The 10,967-nt window shown below is 51.3% G+C and overlaps 1 protein-coding gene across 1 annotated transcript; it reads right to left on the bottom strand.

Moving 5' to 3' along the window:
- Window positions 1–434: 434 nt before the first annotated feature.
- On the bottom strand, window positions 435–10,698 carry ITPA (inosine triphosphatase). The gene is made up of 8 exons (XM_043969722.1): window positions 10,534–10,698; window positions 7,207–7,264; window positions 6,884–6,948; window positions 5,923–5,996; window positions 3,828–3,859; window positions 3,313–3,428; window positions 2,522–2,598; window positions 435–643 (listed from the first exon to the last, which is right to left on the bottom strand). The coding sequence occupies exons 1-8, from the start codon at window positions 10,597–10,599 to the stop codon at window positions 496–498; spliced, it is 636 nt and encodes a 211-aa protein (XP_043825657.1). The 5' UTR covers window positions 10,600–10,698; the 3' UTR covers window positions 435–495.
- Between the last annotated feature and the right edge of the window lie 269 nt (window positions 10,699–10,967).

Raw genomic sequence — 10,967 nt, 5'->3', positions numbered from 1 at the left:
CCGGTGCTCTATTCATTACACCATCTAGCTTTCGCTTATGATAGCCTTTTAGAAGATAATCCTATCCAGGTGGTCCTGTTACCTCCAGTGTAAATAGCCTCAGTTCCTTCCACCATTTGGCATGGCCTCCAATCCCTGGTTGGCCCCCTTTAAACACCTGACAGTTTGTTAATGCCCTTTCTCAAATGTGCCATCCCAAGATTGACCACGGTATTCATAGATGTGATCTCCCCAAAGATAGATGTGTTTTGTTTTGCTTGGCAGGGCAATGAGGGTTAAGTGACTTGCCCAGGGTCACACAGCTAGTGTCAAGTGTCTGAGGCCGTATTCCAACTCAGGTCCTTCTGAATCCAGGGCCGATACTTTATCCACTGCACCACCTAGCTGCCCCCTAATGATAGATGTTTGACTGACATAATACCAATCCACAGGACTGAGACCAATTAAATACTTTAATCTGAGTGCTTGTCCCTCCGTGCTGGTCCTTGGGGTCCTTCACGCTGCTCCCTCCCCTTCTCCACGCTGTGGCACTCCATCCTCAACCCTGGGGGAGCCTGGCTGCAAGAAGTAGTTCTGTAGCTCATGGAGGGCTCGGAATCGGTGAGAAATGGTGTTCTTTACGGCTTTGGGCAGCTCGGCATACCTGGGCAGGGGAGAAAGGAGACCATGAAGACCATAAAAAGCCCTGAATAGGAGCAGCCGGATGGATGGCATGGGGGCTCCTGCTCATAGATGGTTAAGCACAAAGGCCCTGCCACCTCCAGTAGACCCATCAGGATGAATAACTCCTATTTCTATAGGACTTTCAGGCTGACAAAGTGCCTTCCCCATGGGGTGGGTAGGGCAAGGATCATTTCCCCCATTTTAAAAATGAGGAAACTAAGGCTCAGAGGAGCTGTGACTTGTCCAGGATCACAAAGCTGGTGTTAGAAGTAGGATTTGAAGGCAGGTCACTTCAAGTCCAAGGCTCTTTTCACCCCATCCCATCTTTTTTTTTTTTTTCAATTAATAAAGTATTTTATTTTTTCCTGTTACATGTAAAGATAGTTCTCAACTTTTGTTTATACAAGCTTTCCAATTTCAGATTTTTCTCCCTCCCTCCCCTCCCTCCCCCCTCCCCTAGACAGCAGGTAATCTGATATAGGTTATATATATATATATATATATATATATATATATATATATATATACACACACACACACACACACACACATAATAACATTAATCCTATTTCTGCATTAGTTATGTTATAAGAGAAAAATCAGAGCAATGATGAAAAACCTCAAAATAGAAAAAAAAGCAACAGCACCCAAAACAAAAGAAATAGTATGGTTCATTCAGCATCTATACCCCACCCCATCTTTATCCTGGAGTTGCAGCTGGACAGGAAAAGAGAATTTTGTTTTCTATAACATTAAATTCCTTTCCTCATTTTAACAAGTATCTTTTAAAAAATTTTTATTTTGGTGAGGCAATTGGAGTTAAGTGACTTGCCCAGGGTCACACAGCTGGTAAGCATCAAGTATCTGAGGTTGGATTTGAACTCAGGTCCTCCTGAATCCGGGATTGGTGCTTTATTCACTGTGTCACCTAGCTTCTCCCTTAACAAATATCTTATTAAATGCTCTTGTATCCAAACCTTGTTAAATATAATCCACTGGCACCAAGGCTCACTGGGGTTGAATGGAAATCTGGCTTGGTCACTAGCCCTCCCTGGGTTTGGGGTCTGTGCTGTGCTCAGGGAGGATGGAGGCATGTGAGGGCCTTTTTTCTAAACTAGACTTTAAAACAATGGGGTCAGTTCAGCCAAAGACAAACTATAAAGGACAGGCATTCAAATAGTCAACTGCTGTGTGAATCATAGGTGAACTCTGAAGAAAATGGGCGTCAGACTTTTCAAAGTCTCAGGTGTCTACAAAGCTGCTCACCGCACTTCACTGTTTGCCCTGTCCTCGACTGATCCACAGCCTTACCTTTATAGTCCTCAGGAAGCATCATTGCCAAAATCAATTTACAAGCCCCCTCATCTCACTAACAACTCTTAGAAAAAAATACATCACTGGGCTCTAGTCCCAGTTCTGCCCGACTTGGGTGATCTTTCCTCCTGTAGAAAAATGTTTATTTTAAAATAACTTTTGGATGTCTTTTGGTTTTTACCCCCTATAAACCTGTTTCCTCATCTGAAAATGATTAAATAAATGGTCAATATCTAAGATCACTCTATATTCTATTTTGAGCCCATAGTTCTCCCATATGTGGGAAATCACTCTGCAAGAATGAGGGATCCTAATTATTAACTGTGAAGGGCGGCCAGAGTGTTCACATACGGCACTTAGAGACCTCCCCCCGCCCCCCACCAAGATACTCCTTCCTGTCCCTGAGCCAACAGAAAGTCAGGATTGTCCTAGATCCCAAAGTTAATAACCTCCTCCTGCTCTTCTCCCCATGCCCCCAACAAGAGGCCAGACCAGTGATGGAAGCCCTGACCCCAAACCAAGGGTACTTGTCACCCTCACTCACGTCTGATCGTAGCCATCAGGTTGGAAACAAGGGTCCCAACCAAAGTCTCGACATCCTCGCGGCTCCACGATCTGGCCCTGGGGCAGGAACACAGGAAGGAGCAAAGAGAGCTGTAACCCTCCCCCACCTGCCTCTGCCCCCCCCCGACTCTGCTCCCAGCCCTAGGTGCTCAGCTCCTCCACAAGGTTTCCCTCTCCTGTTTTCCACTGTTCTCCAGAAGCAAACCCCACCTCACTGTCTCTTACTCTCTCTCTCTCTATTCTTCCCTGTCTCTGTCACCCTCTGTCTCCTCTATTTTGTCACCATCATTTTCTTTTCTCTCCCCATCTATCTTTCTGTCGTTTTCTCCACCCTAGTCTATCTCCCTGTCACCATCTATCTCTGGCCCCATCTTTGTCTCCTTCTCTCTCCCTAAATGTTTCTGTCACTTCCTCTGTCTTATCGTCTCTCTCCCTCAATGTCCTTATCTCCACGGCTGTCCCTTTGTTCCCATCTGTCTCCCTGTTGCTGTCTCCATCTCAGTCTGTCTACCTCTATCCCACCTTTCTTTATCTCTTTCTGTCACCCTCTATCTTGTCTCTGTATCTTCCATCCATCCTGAACTCGATTCTTGTTTCTCAATCCATCTCTCCAGTTTTGTCAGCCTAAACTTCCATTTCTGGCCTTGTGCATGCAGAGGGGAACATCCCCACCTGGTGGTATGTTTGGAAATTGCTGCCTGAGGCTCACAGGCCTTCCTTCATGAGTCATCATGTGCTCCCTACACCCCACCCCCCAACATGTCCACATACAAAGGTCTGGCCTCTGAAAAGCTGTACAGGATCTTCTGGCCGGCCAGTGCTGAGTGCAAATGTACAGAGTGCATAAGCTGACTTGTCTTCAAAGCCCGCAAGCAGCTGGTAGAGACCTGAGTGGAGGGACACAAATGGTCAGAAAGCAAGAGGGGCCTGGGTGAGCATGAGCTCACAGGAGCCCCAACAAGTCCCGGGGGGCCAAGAATATGGAACCTTGCATTTCTCTAAGAGCAGGGAAGTCCAACTGAGCCTGGGCCTGAACAACGAGCCGGGCAGAGTCCCAGAACTCGAAGAGACCCAGCACATTACAGAGGAAGCTGAGGACCAGAGAGGAGGGACTTGCCAAGGTTGACACAGCTAGCCAGGGAGCAGAATTGGGACCAGGAGTCCTGTCTCCTGGGCCTGGGCTCTTCCTCAACCCCTGCCTACTTCTCCACGCCTCCCAAGGCCCCAGAGTTCCCTTGGGCACCTGCCCCCCTGGCATGGCTCCCATCTCACCAACTCCTACCTACCTTCAGGCTTTAACTTCTTCAGAAACCACTTTCTGCAAGACAGAGAGGAATATCAGAAGGCAGAGGAGGACCATGACCACCAGGGGATTCCTGCCTGCGCCCATCAGCTAAAGGGAGATGGGCAAGTGGGCTGGTCTGCACTGGCGGGAGGGACAGTCCCAGCACCGTGGGGGACCAAGGGCCTGTGCGGACTGAAATCAGGCCTCTCTGGAGGAAGCGTGCTCAGAAGCTCTGAAGAAGAGAGGCCTGTCTTACCTCAGTCCTGCCCCACACGGCGCTGCACCTTTCACAGAGTCAGCGCTTCAGAAGCATCTGCTGAGCTCATCTGTCCCTAGGCCTGCGTCTGTCTCCCTGAAGCCCCGGCAGGAAGCCCCATCTCTCCATCCTCCCAAGCCACCCCACAACGGGAGCTTCATGTGATCGTCACATCAGCCCGGGAGGCTGCCAGGGCAGGCTTCCCAGGCCTACTCCCTAAGGCCACACAGTGAATCAGAAGAGCTAAGATGAGAACCCAGGGGTCCTTCTGGGACCGGATGACAGGGACCCAGAAGGACCCCTGGGGAGCCCCAGTCACTTATGAGCAGCTCTCAGTTATCCATTCATATCATGGGCAGAGGACAGCTGGACATAAGTAGGGCTTTTTCTTGGCAAGGATACTAGTTACTCCTAATAATAATAGTTAGCTAGGTGGCACAGTGGATAAAGCACCGGCCCTGTATTCAGGAGTATCTGAGTCCAAATCCGACCTCAGACACTTGACACTTATTGTGTGACCCTGGGCAAGTCACTTAAGCCCAATTGTCCGCAAAAAAACCCAAACAAATAAAAACAAATAAAAAAGAATAGGGGCAGCTAGGTGGTGTAGTGGATAGAGCATAGGCCCTGGAGTCAGGAGGACCTGAGTTCAAATCTGGCCTCAGACACTTAACACTTACTAGCTGTGTGACCTTGGGCAAGTCACTTAACCCCAACTGCCTCACCTCCCCCCCCCCCCAAAAAATAGCTAGTACTTATATAGTGCCTACTATGTGCTAAGTGCTTTACAAATCTTATCTCATTTGGTCTTCACAAGAAACCTGGGAGATAAGTGCTATTATTATCCTCAATTTGCGGTTGAGGAAACTGAAGCAAACAGAGGTTAAGTGACTTGCCCAGAGACACACAGTTAAGGCTGTATTTGAACTTGGGGTTTCTTGACTCCAGACCCAGTGCTTTGTCTAGCTGCCTCAGGGATGCCCTTCCAAGCAGGGGGATCTAGGATCCCAGGGCAGAAGATTGCAGGGTCACATGTCTTGAAACTAAAAAGGATCTTAAAGATCTTAATTTGTCATTTTACAGATGGGAAAACCGAGGCCCAGAAGGAGGCCTGTGGCTCCTGCAAAGTCCCCTGGGCAGCACAGCACAGACTGACAGGGTCAATCCCAGGCTCTCTGGCATCCAGTCCCTGGCAGAGGCTCTGGGAGGGCCTCTCAACTACTGTGGAGAAAGGGAGATGCCCAGTGTCAGGCACAGCCCTGGGGAGGGCCTAAGGGAAGAGTGGCCTTGGGTGGTTTAAATGTACCAGATTTTGTTTTAGTGGCTCTGAAAGGTAAACTGGTCTGGGCAGTTAATGGAAGAGGCTGGTGTCACAGAGACTCCATAAAGTTGTATGTGCCCTAGGGAGAGAGAGCCAGCTGGAATCCTCCTGCTGATTCTGCTACAAGTGCAGTCTCTGGGGTTAATGCCTCATCGTCTTAGGGAGGCCAGGGACAGAGAAGAGGCAAGAAGGAGAAACGTAGAACTGCTTTGGGGAAGGGTATTAGCCATGCCCCAGAGAGGTAAGCCAGTCAGACGTAGCCCCCAGGTACCGGGCCCGAGATCCAGGGGGAGGCGGCACAGAGAGGCACTGGTTCAAATCCCAGTGATGCCCGTTACTGCCTGGGACCTCAGGCAGAGCACTTTCCTCCTCCGGACTCGGAGGCCTGTTACTCGATGGTGCCGAGGGCCCCTTCTGGCCCTGGCAGCGGTGCTGCCTAGTGGAGCTGCTGATTCAGGCCACGCCTTTGGCACCAGTGGCTGCGGTGCCCAACTCGGGCAGAGTTTTCTGCCTACTCACATGTAGGGGCCTGGGAGGCCACCCAGGGCGTTGAAGCAGAGGCAGGTGTCTTCCACCAAGACCGGCCCTTGGACCTGTGGCACAAAGACAGCCCCGTCACCCACCCTGCACGTCCCAGTGGGTCTGTCCAGGGCTCCACCTTGGGCAAGGAGCTCCAGAAGCCTGGTGGAACTCACTTTAATGAAAAGAAGAGAACCCCATACAACCAGTTACTGAGAACAGGAGGGAACTCGGTGGCCACAGAACCCAGTTCCCTCCTTCCTTGGACAAGGAATGTGGGGCCCAGAGAGAGAACTGAACCAGGCCCAGGCCCCAGTGGATCAGTGGTAGTCAGGAGGCTGACACTTTTAGTGCTCCAAGTGCTGGCCGGCATTCGACACTCCCAACAGCCGCCCCCTTTCAGAGATGAGGCCCAGAAGGCTCTGCCACCATTTATACGGCTCATTGGCGGGAGAGCCAGGACTAGGACCCAGGCCTTCTGACTCCAGACAGAAGCGATCTCTGAGCAGACAGCTCTGTTCTGAGGACAAACGGGTCTCCTTCGGAGCTGATTTCCCCATAACAAAGCGGTGAGGCAGGCACCATTCCACTTTAAAGATGGGGACCCTGGCCAAGGCGCTTTGGTCCTGGGGCTCCCAAGCCCCTGTGCCTGCTCCCTTCTACTCCACACTGAGATGGCCTCCCCTTGGTCCCTCCTGCCCTCCCAGGCCTGGGTGGGCTAAGGACCCTCTTGAGAGGCTTCTCACTGGCTAAGAAGAACACCCTCAGGAGACAGGCCTGGCACTATTGTGGGACAGATCTGAAGGGGACAGCCCCAGAGGCCAGACGTGTGATACAGAGTTCAGTCTACCTGTCTGGGAAATGGAGCGCAGAGCACTGCCCTGCAGGTCACACCAAGATACCCCTGACATCATCACCTCCCCACCCGCACCCCCAGCTCCAGAGTAGAACAGGGCCTTACCTGTCTGGCTGCTTCCCGGCATTTCTGGATGGAAATCTCATCTGGTTCCCCTTGGTATTCCGGCACTTCATGGAAAAACAGAGAGGGACATACACACACATGCATAAAAAGAGTTACCTGCTGGCTGGGTCCTGGCAAACACTGGCTTTTAAAGACTAAAAGAAGGGGGCAGCTAGGTGGCGCAGTGGATAGAGCACCGGCCCTAGATTCAGGAGGACCTGAGTTCAAATCCAGCCTCAGACACTTAACACTTACTAGCTGTGTGACCCTGGGCAAATCACTTAACCCCCATTGCCCAGCAAAAAAAAAAAAAAAGGACTTACGGTCAATTTTCTGTGGGACCAAGTGGCAGGGGAACTTGTCTCCCAGGATCTGCACCACCTAACCAAGGGAAAGGAGAGGGGGAAGTCACTGAGCCTCCATCTTCAGTCCCCTCCTCCTCCACCAGAGCCCCCAGTGGCTCCATTCCCCCAAACCCAAACTCCTCAGCCCAGTTCTTGAGGCTGTCCCGATCTAGGCTCTCATCCATGCTGGGAACATCGTTCCTGCCCAGGCCTGGCCCGCTTCTGCCTCCTGGTCTCTGCTAACACTGCCTCCCCTTGCCTTCCTCACTGCTTCCCCATATCTTTCCCAGACTCAAATCCCATCTTCTCCAGAAATATTCCCTCGGGGCAGCTAGATGGCACAGTGGATAGAGCACTAGCCCTGAATTCAGGAGTACCTGAGTTCAAAACTGGCCTCAGACACTTAACACTTACTAGCTGTGTGACCCTGGGCAAGTCACTTAACCCCAATTGCCTCACTAAAAAACCAAAAAACCCCCCCCAAAAAACAGAAATATTCCCTCGACCCATACCCAGGTGGTCATTTCAAGAAGCATTAAGTACCTACTATGTACCAGCACCATGCTTAGCACTGGGGAGACAACAAAAGGAAAAGACCATTCCCTGCCCTGGAGGAGCTCACGATCTCACAGGGGAGGCTGTGGGCAAACAGCCCGGTAGAGACAAGCTCCGGATCATGGACTGAGGGAAGGCGCCACAATGAAGAGGGGTCAGGAAAGGTCCCTGTGCAAACTGGGATTCTAGCTGGGACCTGCAGGAAATGGGAAGGCTGGGAGATGAGGGAGGGAAAGCATTCCAGGCATGGGGAACAGCCATGAAATGCCCAGGTCTTGTGTAAGGATCAGGCAGGAGGCGGCTGGTATCACTGAGCTAGAGTGTAGAGGAGGAGGGCTGGGGGAATGGTGAGCTACAGCCAGACAGGGGGAGCCCTAGCTCAGGAGGGACTTTCAATGTCAAGCAGGATTTTCTATGATCCTGGAGGTAATACTGAATGGGTAATGCATTTGAGGAAGACCCCTTAGAAAGCTGAGAAGGTGACTGCAGTGAGGAGGGAGGGATGGGAAGGAATCTGCCGAGGGTCACACAGTATTGTCTGTCCTTCTCAAAGAGGACCATGACATCAGGGTGATGGCGTGACTTGCCGTGAACTGGATTTAAGTGAGGGAGGGCCCCACTCTCTCCTCCAGAGTCATCTGGGCCCCAGGTCACACAGCGAGAGCTGAGAGAATGCGGCAGGGAGGGCCATCAGCAGCATCCTGCCGTGAGGGCCTGCGCCAGAAGGTGGCAGTATCGGAGAAGGTGTGAGGGGAGATGTTAGGAATGGAGGAAGGACAGGCCCTGGGGGAGACTGGGAGCAGGAGCTGAGGATGACAGCGAGGGGGAAAACCCGAGGGACTGAGAGGATGGTGGGGCCCTCGACGGCCTGGGGCAATGATGGCAAGTTCAATTTTAGATGTGGTCAAGTGTAAAGGCTTCTGAGATGTCCTATGGGAGGTCAGGGTCAGGTGCCTGCAGGTCAGGAGAGAGGTCAGGGCCAGTGCTTTATCCACTTATCACTTTCATTTCTTTTCTTTTTTTTTTTGTGAGGCAATTGGGGTTAAGTGATTTGCCCAGGGTCACACAGCTAGTAGGTGTTATGTCTGAGGCCAGATTTTTTTTTTTTGCAGGGCAATGGGGGTTAAGTGACTTGCCCAAGGTCACACAGCTAGTAAGTGTCAAGTGTCTGAGGCTGGATTTGAACTCAGGTACTCCTGAATCCAGGGCCAGTGCTCTATCCACTGTGCTATCTAGCCGCCCCTGAGGCCAGATTTGAACTCAGGTACTCCTGACTCCAGGACAGGTGCTCTATCCACTGTACCACCTAACTGCCCTTTCACTTTCATTTCTTAATGAGTCCTCACTTGTAAAAAAAAAAGGAATACAAAAGAAAGGAAAACAGCAACCAATGAATCAACGAAGTCTATAATATTCCATACCCACAGACCCCCACCTCTGGGGAGGAACACATGCATTTTCTCATTTCTTCTCTGGGACTAAGCTTAGTTATCATAACAGTATTCAGTTTCAGGGTTTCTTTGTTTTTTTAGTCACTTTTCATTTACACTCTTACAATCCTTGAGTAGTTATTCAGAGACAGTTAGGTGGCTATAGGCAGCTGGGTCTGGAGTCAGTAAAGACCTGAGTTCAAATCCAGCCTCAGAAATGCACCAGCTTTGTGACCCTGGCTAAGTCACTTAACTTGTTTCTTTTAATCCACTGGAGAAGGTAAGGGAAAACCACTCCACTATTTTGCCAAGAAGACCCCATACTGGCTTGTGAAGAGTTGACCACATCTGAACAGGTCATTATACACATTATTTGCTGGTTCTATTTGCTCTGTGTCTCTTTATGGAAGTCCTCCCATGTCCAGCAGTTCTCTTCATCTGGCCTGACTGCTTCAATCACAGAACCTGCTGCAGTTGCTCTAAACCTTCTCTTCTCAAACCCACGTCTACTTCCCCACAGCCCCTCATTAAGGGACCTTCCCTCCTCTTTCACGGAGAAAACAGAATCCATCAGCCTTGACCTTTCTTACTCGCCATTCAAACTCATCTTGCCCTGTCTCCATTTTAAGTATTTGGAAACTGAGGCTGACGAGACGCTGCTTGGAGTTTAGAGTCCCCTGTCTGATGGGCCCCCTTGCCTGGAATGCTCTGACCACCGGGCTTCCTGATAAAACCCCACCTTATACAGGAAGTCATCCCCAACTCCTTTTAATTCTAAAGTTTTCCTCTTTTAATTACCCCCTAACTACCCCGTAGATAGCTTGCTTTGGACAGGATTGTCTGCATGTGGCTTCCCCGGTTAGACTGTAAGCTCCTGGAGGGCAGGGTCAGTTCTTTTGCCTCTTTTTGCATCCTCGGGACTTCATAAATGTTCATTGATTAAGGTTTGTGACTTGCCCAGGGTCACCCTGCCAGGGAGTGTCGGAGGCAGGATCAGAAGCGGGCGTTCTTGATTTCAAAGCCAACGCTGGGTTCTGATCTGTGCCCAATCGAACACGCCCCCCAGCGGAGGAGGTAGGAAGGAAATGAAAGCGGGTCTGAGGGAGCGAGCGGGACTCCTGATACAAGGGCGGGGCCAGAGAAGGAAAACGCAAGGCGTGGGGCGGGGCCCGGCTCGCGCTGCGCCCCACCCCGTTTACGACCGCATGCGCACGTGGCCTCCGAGGCCTCCGACCCCCACCCAGCCGCGCTCTGACGTCACTCGAGAAGATGGAGGAGGCAGAATCCCCCCGTCCCCTCTCCCTTTCCCTGGGCCCATCACCTCTTCTAGTTTCTTGGCATTTCCAGTGACGAACACAACTTTCTTTCCCGCCAGCGACGCCGCCATCTGCTCTTCAAGCCGTCCCGGCTCTCTCCCTCCAATCCGCGAGTAGCAATATTCGGACCAATGGGGAGGAAGCAGGAGATGATGGGGGGGGCGGGGGGAAACGATTCTAATGGGAGCCAATCATGACCATCCGTTTCTACAAGCCCCTCCCCTCGTGACCGGAGATTAAGGAAGTCCTTACGGACCAATCGTGGCGATGCGAAACGTTTGCTGCAGTCCACGAAGCTTGAGGGGGCGGGGCTAAGATGTTCCCTTCTTCTGCTCACGTGGTGGCCAACCGGAAGGTCTCTTTTGGCTTCCAGTTCGAAGCTATTGGAAGTTTAGGACGATCTTGCCCGGTGCCTGACTGTACCTGTGGCTACTTCCCT

The sequence above is a fragment of the Dromiciops gliroides genome, chromosome 6 (genome assembly GCF_019393635.1).
Source record: "Dromiciops gliroides isolate mDroGli1 chromosome 6, mDroGli1.pri, whole genome shotgun sequence".
NCBI classification, from domain to species: domain Eukaryota; kingdom Metazoa; phylum Chordata; class Mammalia; order Microbiotheria; family Microbiotheriidae; genus Dromiciops; species Dromiciops gliroides.
The sequence above is the reverse complement of the archived record's forward strand: the minus strand, read 5'-3'. Positions and strand labels throughout refer to the sequence as shown.